This window comes from Rhincodon typus, chromosome 2 (genome assembly GCF_021869965.1).
Source record: "Rhincodon typus isolate 14 chromosome 2, sRhiTyp1.1, whole genome shotgun sequence".
Taxonomy (NCBI): Eukaryota; Metazoa; Chordata; class Chondrichthyes; order Orectolobiformes; family Rhincodontidae; genus Rhincodon; species Rhincodon typus.
This window is the reverse complement of record NC_063333.1, coordinates 53253877-53276705: the sequence shown is the minus strand read 5'-3', so window position 1 is coordinate 53276705 and position 22829 is coordinate 53253877. Positions and strand designations below refer to the sequence as shown.

The window sequence follows — 22829 nt, the reverse complement described above, 5'->3', positions numbered from 1 at the left end:
CAAGAGGGATGGGTTGCACCTGAACTGGAGGGGGACCAATATCCTGGAGGGCAAATTTGCTAGTGCTGCAAGGGAAGTTTTAAACTAGATTGGTAGGGGGGTGGGATCCTCAACAGCAGGGAGGCAAGTGCAAAGCTGGAAGGAGATACATAATCAGCAATAGCAAGCTGAAGCAACAGGTCAGGATCGAACACAACAGGGAGCAAGAAATGCCTGTTGGATTAAATTGCATCTATTTCAGTGCAAGAGGGCTGACAGGTAAGACTGATGAACTCAGGGTGTGGATAAGTATGTGGGACTGGGATATTATAGCCATTACAAAAACATGGCTAAAGGAGGGACAGGATGGGCAGCTTAACATGCCACGGTACAGGTACTTCAGATGGGACAGAGGTAGAGGTAAGAGGGAGGGGGAGTTGCATTTTTGATTAAGGGCAGCATCACAGCAGTAATCAGAGATGAAATAACTGAGGGATCATCCAATGAGGCTTTGTGGGTGAAGCTAAGAAATAAGAAGGGGATGGTGACATTATTTGGGTTGTACTATAAGTCCCCAAATAGTCAACGGAATTCGACAAACAAATACGCAGGGAAATTGGGGAGACTTACAGAAGCAACAGGATTGTCATAGTGAGGGATTTTAATTTTCCAAACATAGACAGGGACTGCCATAGTGTTAAGGGCTTAGTTGGGGTGGAATTTGTTAAACGTGTTCAGGAAAGTTTCCTCAAGCAGTATATAGAGGGTCCTACTCGGGAAGGGGCAAAACTTGACCTACTGGGAAATAGGGCAGGACAGGTGACAGAGGTGACAGTAGGGGAGCACTTTGGTTCCAGTGAGTATTGTTCTATTAATTTTAAAATAGTTGTGGAGAAGAACAAAACTGGTCCTCAGGTTCAAGTTCTAAACTGGGACAAGGTGAATTTTGATGGAATTAGACAGGAGCTTGCAGGGGTTGATTGGAATAGTTTGTTTGCAGACAAAGGGACGTCTGTCAAGTGGGAGGCCTTTAAAAGTGTGATAGCTGGAGTTCAAGGTCTATATATGTTCCTGTGAGGGTGAAGGGCAAAGGTTGGCAGGAGTAGGGAACCCTGAATGACACGAGATGTTGAGGCTATGACCAGAAAAAAGGAGGCATGGTTCAAATACAGGCAGCTGGGATCAAGGGAATCCCTGGAGGTATATAGGGATACAGGAGTTTACTGAAGGAGGAAATCAGGAGGGTGAAAAGGGGGTATGAAATAGTTTTGGCTGAGAAGATTAGGGTGAATCCAAAGAGGTTCTTTAAGTAGATTAAAGGAAAAAGAATAACTAGAGAGAGAATAGGACTCCTCAAGGACCAAAGTGGACATGAATGTGTGGAACTGAAGGAAATGTTTGAGGTCCTCAATGATAATATGTCCGCTGCGTTTACCGAGGAGAAAGACATGAAGACTTGGGAACTTGGGGAAGTTAGTGTTAAAATCTTGGGGACAGACCATATCACAGTAGAGGTGGTGTTGGAAGTATCAGAATATATGAAAGTGGATAAATCTCCTGGTCCTGACCAGATATATCCAAGAACCCTGCAGGAGGCTAGAGAAGAAATTGCAGGAGCCCTGGCTGATACATCTGCATCTTGGTTAGCTGGATGAGGTCCCGGAAGACTGAAGGGTGGTGAATGTTGTGCCTTTATTCAAGAAGGGCTGCAAAGAAAAACCTGGGAATTGTGGACGAGTAAGCCTAACATCTGTGGTAGGTAAGTTACTTGAGAAGGTTCTGAGGGATAAGATATACAAGCATTTGAAAAGGCAGGGTTTGATTAGGAGTAGTGAGCACAGCTTTGTGCATGGGAGATCATGCCTTAAAAATTTGTTAAGAATTTTTTGATGAAGTGACCAGGAAGGTTTGATGAGGACAGGGCGGTAGATGTAGTCTACATGGATTTCAGTAAGGTCTTTGATAAGGTTCCACGTGGTAGGCTGCTCTGGAAGGTTAGATCGCATGGAATCTAAGGAGATCTGGCAAATTGGATACACAACTGGCAAAGAAGCAGAGAGTAATAGTAGAATGTTGCTTGTCGGACTGGAGGCCTGTGATTAGTGGTGTGCCTTAGGGGTTGGTGCTGGGCCTATTGCAGTTTGTTATCTATATCAATGATTTGGATGAAAGTGTACAAGGCATGATTATTAAGTTTGCAGATGACACCAAAATAGGAGGTATCATGGACAGTGAGGAAGGTTATCAGAAATTGCAGCAGGATCTTGATCAGCTGGGTAAGTGGGCCGTGAAATGGCAAATGAAGTTTAATATAGATAACTGTGAGGTGCTGCATTTTGGAAAGTGAAATCAAGGTAGGAGTTTCATGGTGAATGGTAGGGCCTTAAGGAATGTAGAAGAACAGAGGGACCTTGGAGTTCCAGTGCATAGTTCTCTGAAAGTGGAGTCACAGGTAGATAGGGCAGTGAAGAAGACTTTTAGCACACAGGCCTTCATCAGCATTGAGTATAGAAGTTGGGAAGTTATGTTGCAGTTGTACAGGATGTTGGTGAGGCTGCACTTGGAGTATTGTGTTGAGTTTTGGTCTCCTTGCTGTAGAAAGACTGTTATTAAACTGGATAGAGTGCAGAGGAGATTTACAAGGATGTTGCCAGGACTCAAGGAACTGAGTTATAGGGAGAGGTTGGACAAAGCTAGGATTTTTTTCTTTAGACCATAGGAGACTGAAGGGGGATCTTATAAAAGTGTATAAGATCATGAGAGGCATGGACAAGGTGAATGAACTCAGTCTTTTTCCCAGGGTTGGAGAACTGAGGACTACAGGGCATCAATTTAAGGCAGGAGGGGAAAGAATACATGGGAAGCTGAGAAGCAACTTTTTTTTACACAGAGGGTGGTACGCATATGGAATGAGCTGCCAGCGGAAGTAGTTGAGGCAGGTACATTAACAACATTTAAAAAGCGTTTGGACGAATACATGGATAGGAAAAGTTTAGAAGGATATGGGCCGAGTGCAGGGAAATGGTGTTAATGTGGATGGACATTTTGGTCGACATGGACCAGTTTGGGCCGAAGGGCCTCTCTCTGTGCTGTAGGACACTATGACTCTATGATATAAGTCAAAGATTGTATTAGTAATTTATGGGAGGTTCTAGGGCTAATATAATGTAATTCAATTCAATATTAACATGGGCAATAAGATTCTCACAAAGGTTTCATTCATTCAATTTTCATTCATCCTATTTAACAATCCACATTATTATTAATTTCTCTCAGTAGACTGAGCCATTTTTTGATATACTAGCTGTTAAAATCTGACTCTGTAAACCCTGACAAAACATATGCTTTATTCCTGCAACGAGTTGCCTTCAGGATCAGTACCAATGATTAGCTTCAATTCAGTGAAAAGCTAAAATACAGTTGGTTTATTCATAGTTAATCAATGTGTACAGCTACCAGGAATCAGGAGGTTCACTGAATTTTATTTGAAATTTATTCACTCATGGTACATGGGTGTTACTGGCTGGGCCAGCATTCATCGCCTGTCCCTAGGAAATATAGAATCATAGAATTTTACAGCCCAGAAGGAGGCCATTCGACCCACGAGTTCCTGAAAGAGCTACCCAGTTAATCTCATTCACCAGCATTCATCACGTTCAAATATATATCCAGCTCTCGATCGAAACCTCGTATAGAATCTGCCTCCCTCCCTCTCCCAGGCAGTGCATTCCAAATCCTAACCACTATCTGACATTGCCTGTCCATCCTAAAATTGAGGTGAGCTGCTTCCTTGAACCGCTGCACTGTATGTGCTGTAGGTAGATCCATAACGTACTTAGGGAGGCAATTCTAGGAATTTGACCCAATGACAGAGAAAGAATGGCAATATAATGTATCCAGTTTTGGGCATCATTGTGTTCAGTTCTATTGCTTTATTTAAGGCAGAATTTTAAAGTGGTGGAGAGAGTGCAAAGGAGACTTACTAGAATCATAACAGAAATGAGGGATTTTAGATACAATGAAAGATTAGAGAAATTGGGCTTATTCTCCTTGGGGCAGAGAAGATTAAGATGTGACCTTACTGAGCTGTTCAAAGTTATTAACAATTTTGACAGGGTAAAGGAGGATAAGCTGTTATCACCTGTCGCTATGTTACTAACGACGGTCACAATTTCGAGACTGTCAGCATGACAAGGGTATTAGATGAGGAGAAATTTCTTTACTCAGATAGTGGTTAGGATTTGGAATGCACTGCCTAGGAGAGGGATGGAGGCAGATTCTATACGAGGTTTCGATTGAGAGCTGGATATACATTTGAAAGTGATGAATGCTGGTGAATGAGATTAACTGGGTAGCTCTTTCAGGAACTCGTGGGTCGAATGGCCTCCTTCTGGGCTGTAAAATTCTATGATTTTATATTTTCAAGTCAGGATGGTGAATAGTTTGGAGGAGTACTTGCAGATGGTGATGTTCCCATCCATCTGCTGCCCCTGTCCTTCTGGATGGAAGTGGTCTTGCATTTGGAAGATCCTGTCTAAGAATCTTTGGTGAATTCCCGCAGTGCATCTTGTAGCTAGTACACAATAGTATAATTGCACGTCAGTAGTGGACAGAGTGGACACTTGTGGATGTGGATACCAATCAAGCATGTTGCTTTGTCCCGGATGGGGTCAAGCCTGTGGATTGTGGACAATCTTTGGGGAATCAGGAGGTGACTTACTTAATGCAGTATTCCTTGCCTCTGACTTGCCTTTGTAGCCACTGTATTTATATGGTGAGCCCATTGCCAATTCTGGTCAATGGTAACCTCAAGGATGTTGATAGTGGGGGATTCAGGTATTGTAGCACCATTGAATGTCAAGGGGCAGCGGTTAGATTGTCTCTTATTGTGGATTGTCATTACCTGGTATTTGTTTGGTGCGAAAATTACCTGCACTGTCAATCCAAGCCTGGATATCATCCAGATCTTGTTGCATTTGAACATGGACTGCCTCAGTATCTGAGAAGTCGTGAATGGTGCTGAATATTATGCAATCATGGCAAACATCCCTATTTTTGACCTTATAATGGAGGGAAGGTCATTTATGAAGCAGCTGAAGATGGTTGGGCCTAGGGCACTACCATGAGGAACTCCTGCAGAGATGTCCTAGAGGAGAGATGATTGACCTCCCACAACCACAACCATCTTCCTATGTGTCAGGTATGACTCCAACCAGAGCAGAATTTGCACCCTGATACCCATTGATTCCAGTTTTGCTAGGGGTCCTGATGCCACAATTTGTTAAATGTGCTCTTGATATCAAAGGCTGTCACTCTCACCTCGCCTCTAGATTTTAGCTCTTTTATCCATATTTGAACTGAGGCTGTAATGAGGTCAGGAGCTGAATAGCACTAGTGGAACCAAAGTGGACATGCGTGAGTAGGACGTTGCCAAGCAGATATTGTTTGATAGCACTGTTGATGACACCTTCTATCACTTTACTGGTGATCGAGAATAAATGGCAAGTACCAAACTAAAAACTGAAAGAATGACAGATGCTGGAAATCAGAAACAGAAACAGAAATTGCTGGAAAATCTCAGCAGGTCTAGCAGCATCTGTGGAGGGAAATCAGAGTGAACATTTCAGGTCCAGGGACCCTTCTTCAGACCTTTTCCCTAGATACCATCACACCTTTCAGTATAGGAGTTGAGGTTGAACAGGAATTTGATGAGACCTCTTCTGGAGTGCTGTGTGCAGTTCAGCTCACCTTGCTATCAAAAGGATATTATTAAGTTAGAGAGGGTTCAGAAAAAATTTACCAAAATATTGCCGAGAAAGGGGGCTTGAGTTATAAAAATATGCTGGGACTTTTTTCACTGGAGCATATGAGGTTGAGGGCTGACCACATAGAGGTTTATAAAATCATGAGGGATGTAGATAAGGTGAATAGAAAGGGTCTTTTTCCTTGGGTGGGGAGTTCAAAGATAGGGGCATATTTTTAAGGTGAAAGGAGAAAGTTTTAAAAAGGACAGGAGGGGCAACGTTTTTACACTGAGAGTGGCTCATGTTTGGAATGAACTGCCAGAGGAAGTGGTGAATGTAGGTACAGTTACAACATTTAAAAGACATTTGGATAAGTACATAAATAGGAAAGGTTTGGAGGGGTATGGGCCAAATGCAGGCAAGTAGGACTAGTTTAGTTTGGGAACTTGGTTGGCGTGGTCTAGTTGGACCAAGGGGTGTGTTTCCATGCTATATGACTCTATGAATCTATGATGAAGGGTCACTGGACCCAAAACTTTAACTGTGATTTCTGTCCACAGACACTGCCAGACCTGCTGAGATTTTCCAGCAATTTTTGTTTTTGTTGGGGTAATTACCGGGTTGGATTTGTCCCACCTTTTGCATACAGGACATACCTGGGCAATTTTCCACATTGTCAAGGACTCCTGCTCTGGTATCAGCAATGATGATGCCGATGTCCCAGGAGACCCCAGCTCTGCTGCCGTCTGACACCTCCAAGTGTCCAGGCTCTGGGCCTACCACTGCCAGGAGTCCCTGCTCCAGGCACTGCTACTGCCAAGAGTTCAAACTCCGGGCACTGCAATCGCGGCCAGCAGTCTCGATCCATGCTACTGATGCTGTAGCCATTGCCCCACCGACATTTCTTTCTCCATCTTTGAGGCCGGAGCAGAGAGAAAGGAAAAGAAGTCGCGAAAAGCACATAGAGAAAAGGATGCTGCTGCCGTGGGGCAGCTGGGATCGTATGAGCTCAAACACTACCTACAATGCCGGCGCTGCCATCTTGATGCGCTGGGCTCTTACATCATTGAGGATTGGGATATCTGTGGAGCCTCCTCCTCCGGTGAGTTGTTTAACTGTTCACCACCACTCGCAACCGGATACAGCATGACTGCAGAGCTTGAAGCTGATCCATTGGTTGTGGGATCTTTTAGCTCTGTCTATCACTTGCTGCTTATGCTGACTCATGCAAGCAGTCCTGTTTAGTAGCTTCACCATATTGACAGCTCATTTTTAGACACGCATCATGCTGATCCTGGCATGCCCTCCTGCACTCGCCATTGAACCAGGGTTGATCCTCTGTCTTAATGGATGGGCCATGAGGTTGCAGATTGTGCTGGGGTACAATTCTGCTGCTGTTAATAGCCCACAGCGCCTCATGAATGCCCATTCTTGAGTTGCTAGAATTGTTTGAAGTCTGTCCCATTTAGCATGGTGACAGTGCCAGACAACATGATGGAGGGTATTCTTAATTCGAAGGTAGTACTTTGTCTCCTCAAGGACCTCGTGGTAGTCAGTCTTACTGAGACTGTCATGGACAGATGCATCTGCAGCTGGCACATTGACAAGGATGAAGTTAAGTATGCTTTTCCCTTTTGTTGGTTCCCTCACCAACTGCTGCAAACCCGGTCTAGCAACTATGTCCTACAGGACCCGACCAGCTCAATCAGTGGTGCTGCTTCTGAGCCATTTTTGATGGTGGACATTGATTCCCCCACTTAGAGTACATTTTGCAACCTTACTACCCTCAGTTTTTCCTCCAAGTGTTGCTCAACTGATTCATCAACTGGCACGTGGTAATCAGCGGGTTTCCTTGTCCATGTTTAAACTGATACTGTGAGACTTTGTGAGGTTTGAAGTCAATAATGAGGACTCCCAGGCCAACTCCCTCCCAACTGTATAGCACTGTGCCACCACCTCTGCTGGGTCTGTCTGTCCTGCTGATGGGACAGAACATATAGAAGGATGATGATGGCATCTAGGACATTGTAAGGTATGATGCAATGAGTATGTCTATTGCTTGACTAGTCTATGAGAATACTCTCCCAATTTTGACACAAGCCCCTTGATATTAGTCAGGACTTTGCTGGGTCACCAGGGCTGTTTTTGGCGTGTTGTTTCTGGTGCCCAGTTCATTGCCAGGTGCTCAGTCTGGTTTCATTTCTTTATTGAGACTTCGTACTGATTAATACAACTGAGTGGCTTGCTCGGCCATTTCAGAGGCAGTTGAGAGTCAACCACATTGTTGTGGGCTCGGAGTCAGATGTAGGCCAGACCAGGTGACGTTGGCAGATTTCCGTCCGTGAAGGAAGGACATTAGTGAACGACATGGCTTTTTCAGACAATTGATAATGGTTTCATGGTCATCAATTGATTATTAATTCCAGATATTTTTAATGAATACAAATTCCATCATCTGCCATGCAGGATTTGAACGCGGGTCCCCAGGACATTAGCTGAGTTTCTGATTAATAGCCTAGCGATAATACCACTAGGCCATTGCCTTCCCTTTAAAAAACATATTGCTTGTTATTCCAAAATAAAAATAACAGAAATTGAAATATTTACTATTTAAAGTAGTGTGTATTATTTACATTTTAAGCACAGAACTGAAGCTGAATTTATCTTTTGACATTCATATATAGTACATTCCAATATTTAGTCATTTATGTTGGGTTTAAACTTTTTGACAGTGCTACCATCACCAAACATTAGAAATTTTGATTTACCTCTTCTGTTCTCATGGTAACTAGCATCTCCCTGTCGGTATTCAGCAGCTTTTTGCTCTCTCCTTCTGCACCTTCTCCTCGATTATTGGAACAGTAATGGTTATCTGCTATTGTAATCTCTTCGTTTTCCTCCGCTTCTAGCTGGCTCTGGTTAAACCGCAGTGATCCTTTCAGAATATCTTTAATCTGTTTGTATTTAAGACAATAAATGGTCAAATTTCTAAGATAGCAAAGCTAAACAAAAATTTCCAAAGCAAAGAAGGGTGTTTGAAAATATGTGGAAACATGGCTTAGAAACAGGCATTTAACAGTTATTAGATTTCTAAAAAAAGAGCAACTGTGATGTTAATTATACTTTCTTCCCCATCAATGCTCTACAAAGCAGTAGGTATACAATATTGTTTGTCTTCAGTTTCTCATGAAATGTATACATGATGACATTATACCACACATCTGATATTGGATTCTACAGCAGCTCTGGGTAATTGCAGAGTTTAAAATAAACTGCTTCCAGATCAATCTGTCATCTGCTTTTAATCTGGGAAAGGTCAATGAGGAGCTGTTATCCTCAGTACAGGTCGCCACTGACAATAGTGACAGAAGAGGAGGAAAATCAAAGTGGAAGCTAACTGAAAGAAAGGACAAAAGGTGCCAAGTTTAGCAGAGCAGAATAACTGCCATTCTGGTATAAATCTTTGAAGAGACAAGCTAATCTCAAATTTCAACACAGGAAGAGGAGCATATCTGGAGTATAGAGAAAACAAGATAGCTTAATTATTATTCATGTATTATTTGTAACATGTAGGAAAGAAAAATGTTTGTAATGGAAAGAAAGACTGAAGGTTAGACATGACAGAAGAGTGGTGTTCAGAGAAAATTTCCATCCTATCCAGGGATCTAAAGCAGATATTAATGCAAGAATCTCCCTAGCTTTGGGAGCAATATTGAGATTGTTTGTACATAGATTTTTGATTTACAGAAAACTGTGTTGCTGAAAGAAGCTTTAGCAATAGAGTTGGAGACAGTATGTTCCACTGAAATCAGAAGACAGGAGGCCAAGAACTGCGATAAACGGTTTTAATTATGAAAATAAGAGCAAGTTAGTTGGCTGGAAATTTTATGGTAACTCACCTCCTGACTCTCAAAACTCTGTTCACCATTTACAAGGCACAAGTTAGGAACATGGTAGAATATTTCCACTTGCCTAGAAGAGTGCATCCCTGCTCTCAAGAAGCTCAATTTCATCTAGAACAAAGCAGCCGCTTTGACATCTCCATATATCAACTTAAACATTCACTGCATGCACCACCAATGCACAGTAGCAGCATGTACAAAGTACACTACAGTAACTCACCAAAAATGCTTCAACTACACCTTTCAAATCCTACTTGACAGAAATACAAGGGCAGCAGACGCAAAGGAACACCACGATCTGCAAGTTCCCTTGCAAACTACTTGCCATTCTTATTTGGAGTTATATAATTACACACTCAATATTGTTGGACCAAAATCCTGGAACTCATTTTCTAACAGTACGAGTTTATATGACCAGATGGATCGCAGAAGATTGACATCCATCACCTTTTAGGGTTCTTGCCAGCAAGACATCATCACAAAAGAATATATAAGGATACTAATATTTTACGACTGATCTGGTAGCCTCACGCAATGCTCAATGCACTATAGTCATTCACTCACCTACCAGTCTCTTGGATCCACAACTCACTTACATTTACCTCATTTCCATACTTCACACTACCACGACTTAAATATGTTGCCAAATACTCATGGAGTCATTAAGCATAGAAACAGATCCTTCAGTCCAACTCATCCATACTGAACAAGTTTCCCAACTAGTCCCATTTACCTGTATTTGGCACATATCCCTCTAAACCTTTCCTATTCATGTACATGTCCAAATGGCTTTTAAATGTTGTAACTGTACCTGCATACCACTTCCTCTGGCAGTACATTCCACACACGAACCAAACTGTGACAGAAAATGTTGCCCTTCAGGTCTCTTTTAAATCTTTATCCTCTCACCTTAAAAATATGCCCTCTAGTTTTGAACTCCCCTACCCTGGAAAAAGACCTTTGCTATTCACCTTTTCTATGCCCCTTATGATTTTTTAAACACCCATAAGATCACCCCTCATCCTCCAAACCGCCAGTTAAAATAGTCCAAGCCTATCCAGCCTATTTTTATAACTCAAACCCTCCATTCCTGGCAACATCCTGGTGCATTTTTCCTGAACCCTCTCCAATTTAATAATATCCTTCCGATAGCAGACTGACCAGTACTCTACACAGTACTCCAAAAGATGCCTCACCAATATCCTATACAACTGCAACATGACATCCCAACTCCTATACTCAATGGTCTGAACAATGAAAATAAGCATGCCAAACGCTTTCTTTACCACCCCGTCTACCTGTGATGCAACTTTCAAGGAACTATGTATTGAGCCCCGAGGTCTCGGTTTTGACATTCTCCTGGACCCTATCATTAACTGTTTAAGCCCTGCCCTGGTTCGTCTTATCAAAATGGAACACCTCGCATTTATCTAAATTAAATTCCATTTGTCACTCCTCATCTCATTGGTTGAATTAATCAAGATTCCTTCATCATCTTAGATAACCTTCTTCACTAAAATTACACCAGTAATTATAGCGTCAGCCACAAACTTACTAACCATGCTTCTGAAATTCTTATTCAAATTATTTTTATAACCGACAAGTAACAGTGGACCCAGCACCAATCCTTGCGGAACACCGCTGGTCACAGATCTTCAGTCCGAAAAGAACCTTCTACCATCACCTGCTGTCTCCTCCCAACCACCCAATTTTGTATCCAACTGGCAAGCTCTTACTGAATCCCATGTGATCTAACTTTACTAACCAGTCTAACATGCGGAACCTTGTCAAAGTCCATGCAGACAACATCTACCGCTCTGCCCTCATCCATCTTCTTGGTCACATCCTCAAAAAACTCAATCAGGTTTGACAGACATAACTCCCCACACACAAAGCCATGCTGACTAACAGGTACATCACCCAATCAGACTGCACAACACTCACAGAAACACATTTCTTTTTCTCTTCCAAGACTAGATGGCATACAATCAGGAGACTTAGCACCTAATTTGGCGTACGATAGGCACATATTCTTACCCTTATGGAAAAGACAGTGCTTGCTTTGTTGGATGGTGGTGACTAAGGCCACTAAAAATGACTGGCCACAAAATAGTTTTCTAAAGCAGTATGTTGAGGAACAAACTACTGAACAGACTATTTTAGATATATTACTGTGCAATTCAAAGTGGCTACTTAATAACCTCGTTGTAAAGGAGTCTTTATGAAAGAGTGACCATAATATTATAATAATCTAAATTAATTTAGAGATGAATTCAAGGGCTGAATGTCTGACGGCTGGTCCCATTTCATTTGTACTTATAATGCATATACCCCTCCTTCTCTTATCCTACTATCTTCTCACCCCATACATTCTTCTAATAAAGGAGCTGCAGACGGTCTAAAACATGCACCTCTTGTGTTTTTTTTCTTTTTTCATCACCTCAAGCCTACCCTGTACATTCTTCTTTTTAGATACCTATAAAACTACGACCAGATAATGGAGGAGCAAGAGGTGGGAAAGGAAGAGAAGACTGGTGACGAAGAAGAAACATCATTTGATCTCTCACATGTAGCCACCAGCTCTCATACTGATCCTATGTGTACTTCAGAGCAGAGTTTAGAAGTGGGACTTGCACACTGAGACAAGTGGCCTGTAGCTTGGGCAGAGGTTATATAAATGCCAGCTCACTGGAGGACCAGGTCGCACCTGAATTCTGTGCAGAGAACTCCAATGATGACCTCAGTACGGGAAAAGGTTGAATGGAACATATGAACACACAAAACAGGAGCAGAAGTAGGACATTTGGTCCCTTGAGCCTGCTCCCAGATGGTCTGTTTGTCTTTTTAGCTCCACATAGGCCTCCTGCATATCAAGAATATATTCATTGCTTTCTTAAAAACTTTTAACAACCCCACTTACATTTCCTTCTGAGGCAGAGTTTCAAAGCCTGCTGCCACCATCAAGAAGCATGGTAAAGTACAACATTAACTTTGTACAAGTGTCTGCAAGAACAGGAGTACAGAAATGGTCAAACAAGTCACTCAGTTGCTTTAAAGTGTTAGGGAGATTGAACGGAATGAAACTGGATTAACCAACTGGCAAGAAACTCAGCACCGGAAGCAAAAGGAAATACAGCCCTGATGACCCTTACCCTTAATAACATCTGGCAGTTTGCAGCAGCGCTATTCCACAGACTGACATAGTCATACTCATGGAATCAAAACTTCCCGGGTCCTTGATATCACCATCATCATTCTAGAATACGTCGTGACCCATCAGCAGATAGGAAAACAGTGGCATGGAGTCGGGGTATAGTTGCCTCAGGAGTTCTCAACATTGACTTCAGATTCCATGCAGTGCATTAAGTAACCATTGTTAGACATAAACAAGGAAATCTGCTGATTACCACCAATCTCCAATGCCCCATAGCTGATGAATCAGTATTTCTCCATGTTGAAAATAAACGGTGGCAATGGTATAGAATGTAACGTAGGTGGGGGATTTCAATGTCCACCTCCAACAGTGGCTGGGTAGAAACAAAGACTGAGCTGGCCAAAGGGCAGAGTTACCAGACTGGATCTATGGCAGCTGGCAAGGGAATCAAAAAGAGGGAGAAGCCTACTTGACTTTATCCTTAACAATTTGTCATAAATGCATCTGGCCAGGACAGTCAGTGGCCACCATACAATCCTTGTGAAGACGAAGTCCTGTCTTTACAGTCATTCTTCCATGATGTGTAGATTCTGTTGACTAAACTGACATTTGTTCGTGATCCCGAATTGCTTTTGAACTGAGTGGCATGCCGTGCCATTTCAAGGGGAACTTAAGAGACAATCACATTGTTGTGGGCTGCATTCTCTCTAATTTTCTTTCTGGCTGCGTGGCCTGTGCATGGCAGAAACTCCTGGAACCAGAAGACGATGCCGGGATTGGTGAGATCACCTTGGATGGAGGCTTGCAGCAGCTGTGCAGTACACAGCTATGAAGCTTAGCGGCAATACTGATTGTGAGTCTGGAGTCACATGTAGGCCAGATAAGGGTGGCAGATTTCCATCCCTGACGAACATTACTGAAACAGATGTTCTTTACTACAATCGATGGTAGTTTCACGGTCACCACTGAGGTTAGCTTTCAACTTCTAATTTATTGATTGAATTTAAATTCTTCTAGCTGCCATATGGTGTGGTATTTCCACCATGCTAAATGGGATAGATTATAAACAGATCTAGTAGCTCAAAATCTGACCATCCATAAAGTTACATGGATAATCATCAGCAGCATAAATGTATTCAAACACACTCTATAACCTCACGGCCTAGCATATCCCCAAACTACTATTCCATTAAAATGGGTGATCAACCCTCGTTCTATGGAGTCCAGGAGGAATGCTGAGATAAACACTAGGCATTCTTAAAACTAAAGACTCAATCTGGTGAAGTACTGACTCAAGACCTTTTTTCCATGCCAAATAAGATAAGCACTGTCTGACAGATTAAGCGATCACACAATCAACAGTACAGAGCTAAGTTCGACAGTCCTGCCTCATTCATATATGAATGTTGTCACACAGTTAACAATGCACAAACGGAGGGGCCTTAACAAGTATCCTCATCCCTAATTAGGGTGGATACCCAGCACATCAGTGCATTTGCATCCGTCATCAGCCATTGGTGGAGAATGAATTATTCAATTCTGCCTCCTCCTCAGGTCTCCAGCATCACAGATGCCAATTTTCAGCCAATTCAATTCACCTAAAGCATTAGATACTGCAAAGGATAAAGGCACTGACAACATTCTGACAATATAAGAAAGGCTTATACTCCCAAAGCTAGCCACAACCCAAGGTGAGTTGATCACATTGAGCTACAACACTGGCAATTACCCGGCAATATAGCAAATTGCCTAGGTACGTCCAGTTGACAAAAAGCAGGACAAATCCAACCCAGCCAATTATCACCTCATCAGTCTACCCTTGATCATGAACCTAGTGCTTGAAGAGGCATCAACAGTACTATCAAGGGGCATTTGCTCAGCAACAACCTGCTCATTGACATTCAGTCTGGGTTCCACAACAGACATTTGGTTTCTGACCTCACTGCAGCCTCGGTCCACACACAGATAAAACAGCTGAATTCCAGATGTGAGGTGAGAGTGACTGCCCTTGACATAAAGGTTGGGTTTGACCAAGTACAGCATCAAGAAACCCTAACAAAGTGGAAGTCAGTGGGATTCAGGGGAAATGTTTCCACTGGTTGCACTCTTACCTTGTACAATTACCTTGTACAAGATGGTTATTTGAGGTCAATCACCCAAGTCCCCTCCTGATAAAGAAACTGCACTTGATCCAAACATGGACCTGTTGCTTTTTCTCTGTTCCATCACAAATGTACCCTACACTGCTGCAGGAATTCCTCAGAATCTTCAGTCAAGTACCTTCCTTCAGGCATAAAGTCAGAAATTAAATGTTTGTTGATGATTGCACAATGCTCAGCATCACTTGCAACTCCTCAGATACTAAAGCAGTCCATGTCCGTGCAATAAGACCTGGATAACGTTCAGGCTTGGGCTAATGTGGACGGTAACGTACTTGCCACATAAGTGGCAAGCAATGACAATTCCAACAAGAGAACTTATCATCACTCTGTGACAATCAATGGCATTACCTTTGCTGAATTCTTCACAATCAACATCCTGTGGGTTACCATTGAAAAGATCCAGCTGTTTAACTACTGTGGCTATTTGAGCAGGTCACAGGCTAGGGAATCTGCAGTGAGTAACACACATCCTGACTACCAATCAGGATTTGATTGTACCAGTGCTGGAATCCACTTGGGAAATACTGTTTGCAACACCCTCCAGTTAGTGTACCATAATAGTATTCAAACTGCACTGCCACTGATGAATTTTGGTGTAATGATAAATAGTACAAATACAACTTTTGATCAAAGTCTAGTTTTTGAAGGGTTAAATTACACAAGGGAACTGGCTGGGTTTAGACTGGATATTTTGTTCAACAGTGGTTGGTCACATGTGACACTGCCTCAACAACTCAATTTATTTGGAGTCAGCAGAATTATTGGTGGGTTAGGTTGGTGGATTCCACTTAGAAGAACATTCGGTTTGATAAAGGTGACACTGAAGTCAGATTTAGAGTATAACAATAAAAAAGAAACCCAGAAAATGCAGAGAGGAGCTGGTCAGCCTAGAGGTATAGGAGAGACCGAATTACATTGAAGTTTGCCCCAACATGTTCATGTTGATGTTTATCTGTCGTATGAGTTAAAGTTCAATGTTTCTTGCAAAGCACCTTTTTCTGAATCAAAAACAATACTTGCTGGAGAAACTCAGCACATCTGACAGCATCTGTGGGGAGAAAGCAGACTTTACATTTTGAGTTCAGTGATTCTTCACCAGAATTTCATCAGCATTTAATCTGTTTCAGTTACTCTAAGTACAGTGCACCCATTTTTTAAAATTATGCGAAAACAAGCAGTTGCAGCAATGAAAATGAGTGACACTGACTGCAAATGTTGCTCTGCAATTTTACATAACTGTAGAAAAAAAACAGCTTAATGATTACAGTAAAGTTTTACCTCACACAGTTTAACCCATTCAATTATCAGAGGGTTTAATAAAGTATGTGTCTGAAAGACAAGGATTTCTGGTCTAGTTCAAAACGGGATGGTAATATTATGTCCCTGGGTTACGTATAATTTTGTACATACAGATATACAGCTATCTTTAAATTCCTATTAAGGGGATTAGACCACTTAAGGAAATAACCAGGGTCATGGAATGAGTGAAGGTGGCTATGCTAGATCCAATGCCTGAAAGTTGGTGTATGCCAGAAATTATATTCCCTGTGCTCCTTTTCCCTTTTGTGATATAAATCTAACTTACAGTTTGCCCATCATAACGTTTCACTATGCTGAAATCCTAAGCACTAATGTGAATTAACCATTAGGTCAAGCATTTCATTTTTCACCAATGTTCTCAAGATCTTTCCTGAGCTATGTCAAAGTTACAATATGCATTGGGGAGCAACCATCATCACCCACACTGTTCAAAAATACTTGATCTACAGGCAAATCTGCTAAATCGCCTTTGTTTAAAGAAAAAATCTGAAATCATTTTAAAAATGCGTAGAACATACTGAGGCCAATCTTTGTTGTCCAATAGATTGAATACACCGGTAAGGTTCAGAAATAATACAGAATGTTGCCTTACTCCTCTTTTCAGAGAGCCCCAGAGATTAGCCTTATGATGTCTGTGCTGGCTTCTTTGGGTTGGTTGTCTCAGTTCCCTGGGTGGATGGTTTGTAATGATGCCAAAGTGCAAGTTCAATTCTTGCACAGGCTGAGGTTGCCATGAAGGTACCACCTTTTCAATCTCACCCTCACCTGACGTGTGGTGACGCTCAGGTTAAATTCACCACCAATCATGTCTCTTTAATGAGACAGAACCCTGATGATCTTCTGGGACTATGGCTACTTTTACAACAGTAGCTAAAAGCTAAGCAACAGTCTCCTTCTTATGCCATGTGGATGCATGTTTCTTTGCAATTTATCAAATTTTCACTTAAAGAAATAATCGCCTCTGCCTCAAACGTAGCAAAACATTCAATGCTCCACTAAGCTCTCTTCATACTCTCTTAATGATATTATTAAATCCATGACTCCTCATCACTAACTCTATCAATAATACTACCTTTTTTTAGACTTTTCCTAACTAGGTAGGCAATGAAGATACTACAGAATATCTAGTTCAGTATCTTCTCTATAACTTCATTTGTGAAAAACAGAGTTCTATCTTCATTCTTGAGTTGTTACTACCCATCTTGATTGATCCAGTAATGTATACATGTTTTTGTTCCATTTTTGTTCCATTTAATATTGACCTACAGGCCTATTTAAACTTTCATTTAGCCCTTCCACTCTTCATTTTTACTTTCCCGTTCTGTCTTTTCACAACACTAATTATATAAGGCTTTTTAAATGGAAAACCAGAGCTTTATTAAATAAATTGTAGTTTCCACATTTAGTTACTGTGAATAAATAACGTGCAATTTTTAGTTCTTGACACCTCTACTAGCAAAACTACCAATCTGTACTATGTTGTGATATTGTTTGACTGTTTTTAGTTGTAACATTTGGTTCCCTGTATTCCACTGTAGATAGAGATAGTATCTAGTGTGAGCTGTAGTTCTTTAGTTTCCTTCCCAGCTCATTGTACAAAGGTAAGGAACAATGGATATTATTATAGAAATCATGAACTTGACTGTGTCATTTTACTGGTTTAGTAATAGAGAGCTATCACTTTTCTCTATTTCCCATGTGTCTGCCTTCTTCATTTCCCAACCAGTCACACTGTGTCTTACAGCACATACTTTATTAGTGTTTCCCATGTGGATTCCAGCACTGGTACAATCAAAAAATTTTCAGTTCAGCTACTGATGTTTAATCACAGTAGCACAAAGAATTAAAAGGATCAAAATAATGTTCTTGAAACAAAGCAAATGGTTTAAGTCAAATAATTATGCTTCTCCAGACTACAAATTTATGGAATGCAATGCTACCAGTTGGCCAGTATGCCTTTGGAAATAACAGTATATGGCTCTAAACTTTGATTTCGTGGGTCTTCATTTGCTTGTTTACCCACTTAAAAAAAAGGATTACACAATAATCTAGTACAAGATCAAGACACTAAAAATAGACTTTGATTTGTTGGAATCCCTTTAGTGAAATGGAATTGTCATTGCTATAAACACAGTCACAGCCTGGTTTGGCAGCACTGTACAAGTGAAAAAGAAGTATGACCTTGTGTGTGATTGTAATGTGCTACTTCTAAAGCAGACTGTGAGCCATTTCATCTGTTGTGATTAATATTTAGACACCACTAATAAGTGGAGACGTGGACCTTTTGGTAACAGCTGTGAAATTTGTGCAATTACAGGCAAACTAATTATAACACATTGCATGATTAACAATAAATATACTTAAGCAGATCTCCCCAGAAATATTCATAGGTGGTGCATATTTTTATAATATTGAACTTATAGAACTGTTAAAATTGGAGAAAAATAGCCTGGTCACATCATTTTATAACAATAAATATTTATTTCATCTGAGAATGACTATAAATATTTAGTAAATGATTTTTAAAAAATCATATCAAAGATTAAGTATATTACTTTAATTTATATTCAACATTTGAGACACAAAAGCAGACACAATTCAGTGAATTAAAATGGGAAAAATAATCTTTCCTCTAAGCCAGTTCCAGGCAACTATGATTCATTAGAAAAACAATTTTCTGTCTGAATCTAGTGTGTAACTAACAACTAGAAATGGATAAATAATTTACAGCAGTGAAAGTTTATACTCTATGGCTCTTAAGAGCCAAGAAAGAAGATTTACACATAGAAGCAGGAGATATGGAAATGTGTCTTTGCATCTCCTTCTACCTTTGAGGCAGATGCTGACTGGCCACAGTGACAGAGGAGGAAACTTGGTTATTAGATGGGTTAAGAGTTGCTAAGGAGGTACTGGATAAAATGGCAATATAATAAGGTTGACAAAGGTAGCAAGGCTGGCGGGAGATTCATCTAATATATTGAGGGAAATGAGGTGGGAAATTGCAGTAGCACTGGCAATAATTGTTCAATCTTAGCCAAAAACTGAAAGAACTGCAGATGCTGGAAATCTGAAGGAGGGTCACCGGACCCGAAACATTAACTCTATTTTCTCTCCATAGATGCCGCCACACTGGTTGAGATTTTTCAACATCTTCATTCTGGAGTTGTTACTACCCGTCTTCATTGATCCAGTAATGTATACATGCTTATAAAAACCCTTTTTGTTCCATTTAATATTGACCTACTGGCCTATTTAAACTTTCATTTTCAACAATTTCTGTTTTTGTTTCAATCTTCCAATCTTCCCTGAACTCAGGGTGGTGCCAAGGACTGGAAAATTGCAAACATTATATACCCTGGTTCAAAAAGGTCGTAAAGAGAAACCCAGCAATTACAGACCAGTCAGTTTAACTTGGGTGGTAGGAAACCTTTTAGAAACAATTATTCAGGATAAGATTACCAGTCATATGGAAAAATATGATTTAATTTGGAAGAGCCAGCATAAATTTGTTAAGGGAAAATTGCATCTAATTAATCATCTGCAGTATTTTGAAAAGGTAGCAGAGTTGGTAGAGGGCATTTTTGATAAAGTGGTGTACATGGACTTCCTTACCTAAGGAATCATGTTCTGACAATGGAGGGAGTGCAACAAAAATTTACCAGACTGATGCCTGGGATGGCAGGATTGACGTATGAAGAGAGACTAGATTTGATTAGGCCTGCATTCAGCAATAAATTTCTAACAGGATAGACAGTGTAAATGCTGGAAGGATGTGCCCGATGACTGGGGAGTCCAGAACCAGGGATAATAGTTTAAAGATATGGGGTAGGCCATTTAAGACTGAGATGAGGAGAAATTTCTTCACCTAGAGAGTGGCGAGGCTTTAGAATTCTCTGCCACAGAAAGCAGTTGAGGCCACAACACAATGCTTTCAAGGAGTTGCATATAGTTCTTAGGGCTGAAGATATCAAAGGGAGAAAGTGGGAGTAGGTCACTGAGCTGAATGATCAGCCATAATCATATTGAATGGTGGAGCAGTCTTGAAACACTGAGTGGCCAACTCCTACTCCTATTTTCTATGTTTCTATATGTCTAGTAACACCTTCAAAAGTTTCAGTATACAAACTTTCCACCTCTGCTCTTGCTCTTGTCCTTATCTGTTGCCGTAAATATAGAAAGTGAGCTCTCGGAACACCATTTGATGTTGAATTCCATAAACTACAATGTTAGCAAAATGAAACAGCTGGTCATCGACTTCAGGAAGCAGAGTGGAGGACTCGCACCTGTCTGTATAACTGATGCTGAGGTGGAGGTGGTTGGGAGCTTCAAGTGCCGAGGAGGAAAAATCACCAATAATCTGTCCTGGTCCATCTACACCAACGCTTCAGTCAAGACAGCACTCTATTTGCTCAGAAGGCTAAGAAATTTGGCATGTCCACAATGACTCTTAGCAATTTCTATAGATGAACCCTAGAAAGTATCCTATCTGAATACATCATAGCTTGGTATGGCAACTGCTCTGCCCAATACTGCAAAAAATTACATGTAGTTATGAATGCAGCCCAGTCCATCACGAACACCAGGCCTCCTTCCATTGACTCAGTCTATACTTTCCCCCTGCCTCAGGAAAGCAGCCAACATCATCAGAGATCCCTCCCTTTTCCGTTGGGCAGAAGATACAAAAGTTTGAAAACACATACCAACAGATTTAAGAACAGCTTCTTCCCCACTGTTATCAGACTTATGAACAGACCCCTCATAAATTAGAGTTGATCTTTCTCTGCATTTTCTCTGTAGCTGTAACACTGTATGCTGCATTCTGTTCTATTACCCTGTATGTAAGGTATGATTTGTCTGTATAGCATGCAAAACAATATATTTCACTGCATCTCGGTACGCATGACAATGTTAAATCAAATTAAATCAAAAGACCTTGAGTACTGCTGAAGAAAAAGATACATTTTGTTCAAACTTTACATCTTGTAATCATTAGAAGCATTCACAAGAAAGACATTCCCCTCTGCTTCAGATCACATGTAAATGATAAATTCCGGAAAGCAATCCAGTGGCAAGAAGGTGTCACTCCTTTGTCATCCGCATGAACGTCAAATACATAGTTCAGATTACCTACGATTATGTGCAATGTCTGCTCAGAACTACTGAACACATGAGCTTCAGATCTTAAACCAGTAAATTGGCATTGTTGAAGAGGAATATGAATTATTCAAATGAGCTAATTTATCCTAGATAGACTTTGGAAAGTTAATAGAGAGCAAAGAATAAAAATTGTAAATAGTAGAAACTAAGAATAATTAAACAAGAATTGAAAAACATTTCTAGAATTACAAACAAGAATAAAAATTTTTCAGTATTTGAAAAACACTGAAAATTACAGCTGAAGATAGGAGGAAACAAAGTAAGAGTTCTAATCAGAATTAAGTCTTTTGAGCAGAGCGGCTATGCAAAAGCACTAGGTCTTTAAAGGGATCATACTTTTGTGTGATTGTTCAGTCCTGAGACTTAATAAGTGATGGAATATTATAACACTTATCCTTTCCCAAGTCAAACAGTCAATGCCAACATAGGATTTTAGCCATATTCAAGATAAATAGTTTCGGGATTTAGAGGTAGGGCAGAAATAAACAAAGTAGCATTATATCTACCTGCTTGAGTCCAGCCAATGATACCAGGACTTCATCTTCCTTTTGAACGTTTTCCTTTAGAATTACTTCTTGTATTTTACCTGAAGAAAAAAATAATTATACATAACTTCAAAGTAGATTTGATCAACAATAGAAGGATGTAAACACTCTGCAATCTGCTTTTTAAATGTATTGAAATAAAAAAGCAGTTTCAATTTTATAAACAGAATAAAGCATTGTTCCTAGATTTTGCTCGAGGAGTTCAAAATCCTAGAACTCTCTTCCTTACGGCATTGTGGGTCCACCTACAGCACATTGTGGACTGCAGTCGATCAAGAATCATAGAATCCCTACAGTGCGGAAAGAGGTAATTTGCCCCACTGAGTCTGCACCAATCCTCCAAATAGAATCCCACCCAGACACAGCCAGCCACCTATCCCTGTAACACCATCCCCAATCCATCTAACCTGCACATCCTGGACACTAAGGAGCACCTTATCATAGCTAATCCACCTAATCTGCACAACTTTGGATCTGGAGTACCCAGTGAATTCCCATGCAGGGAGAATGTGCAAACTTCAGAAAGACAGTGGCCCAAGGCTGGAATTGAACCCATGTCCCTAGCGCTGTGAGGCAGCTCGCCACCACCTTCTCAAGGGCGACTAACGATGGGGAATAAACGCTGGCCCAGTCAGTGGCCCATGTCCTACAAGTCAAAAAAGACTGAGATTTCACAGGTTTTTAAGGTCAAGAATTTGAAAGGATTCACATCTCAGAGCAGAAATTTCAGCCAAGGGGTACCTCCTTTTAACAGCTATGCTTGTCAAGTCCTTAAAAGTTTGAAGTGTTTCGTCATTCTAAACGTCAGGGAATATAAGCTAATTTTACTTAATCACTCCTTAGAGGACAATCCTCTTTAGTCAGGA

The 22829-nt window shown here is 40.9% G+C and overlaps 1 protein-coding gene across 1 annotated transcript in view; it reads right to left on the bottom strand.

The window, feature by feature from the left end:
• tbc1d5 (TBC1 domain family, member 5) overlaps positions 1 to 22829 on the bottom strand; it is a 203910-nt gene that overhangs the window by 14165 nt on the left and 166916 nt on the right. The window contains exons 17-18 of the mRNA XM_048608053.1: positions 21925 to 22004; positions 8492 to 8677 (exon numbers count right to left, since the gene is read on the bottom strand). Coding sequence (XP_048464010.1) covers positions 8492 to 8677; positions 21925 to 22004 — 266 coding nt within the window. The remainder of the gene's footprint in view (positions 1 to 8491; positions 8678 to 21924; positions 22005 to 22829) is intronic.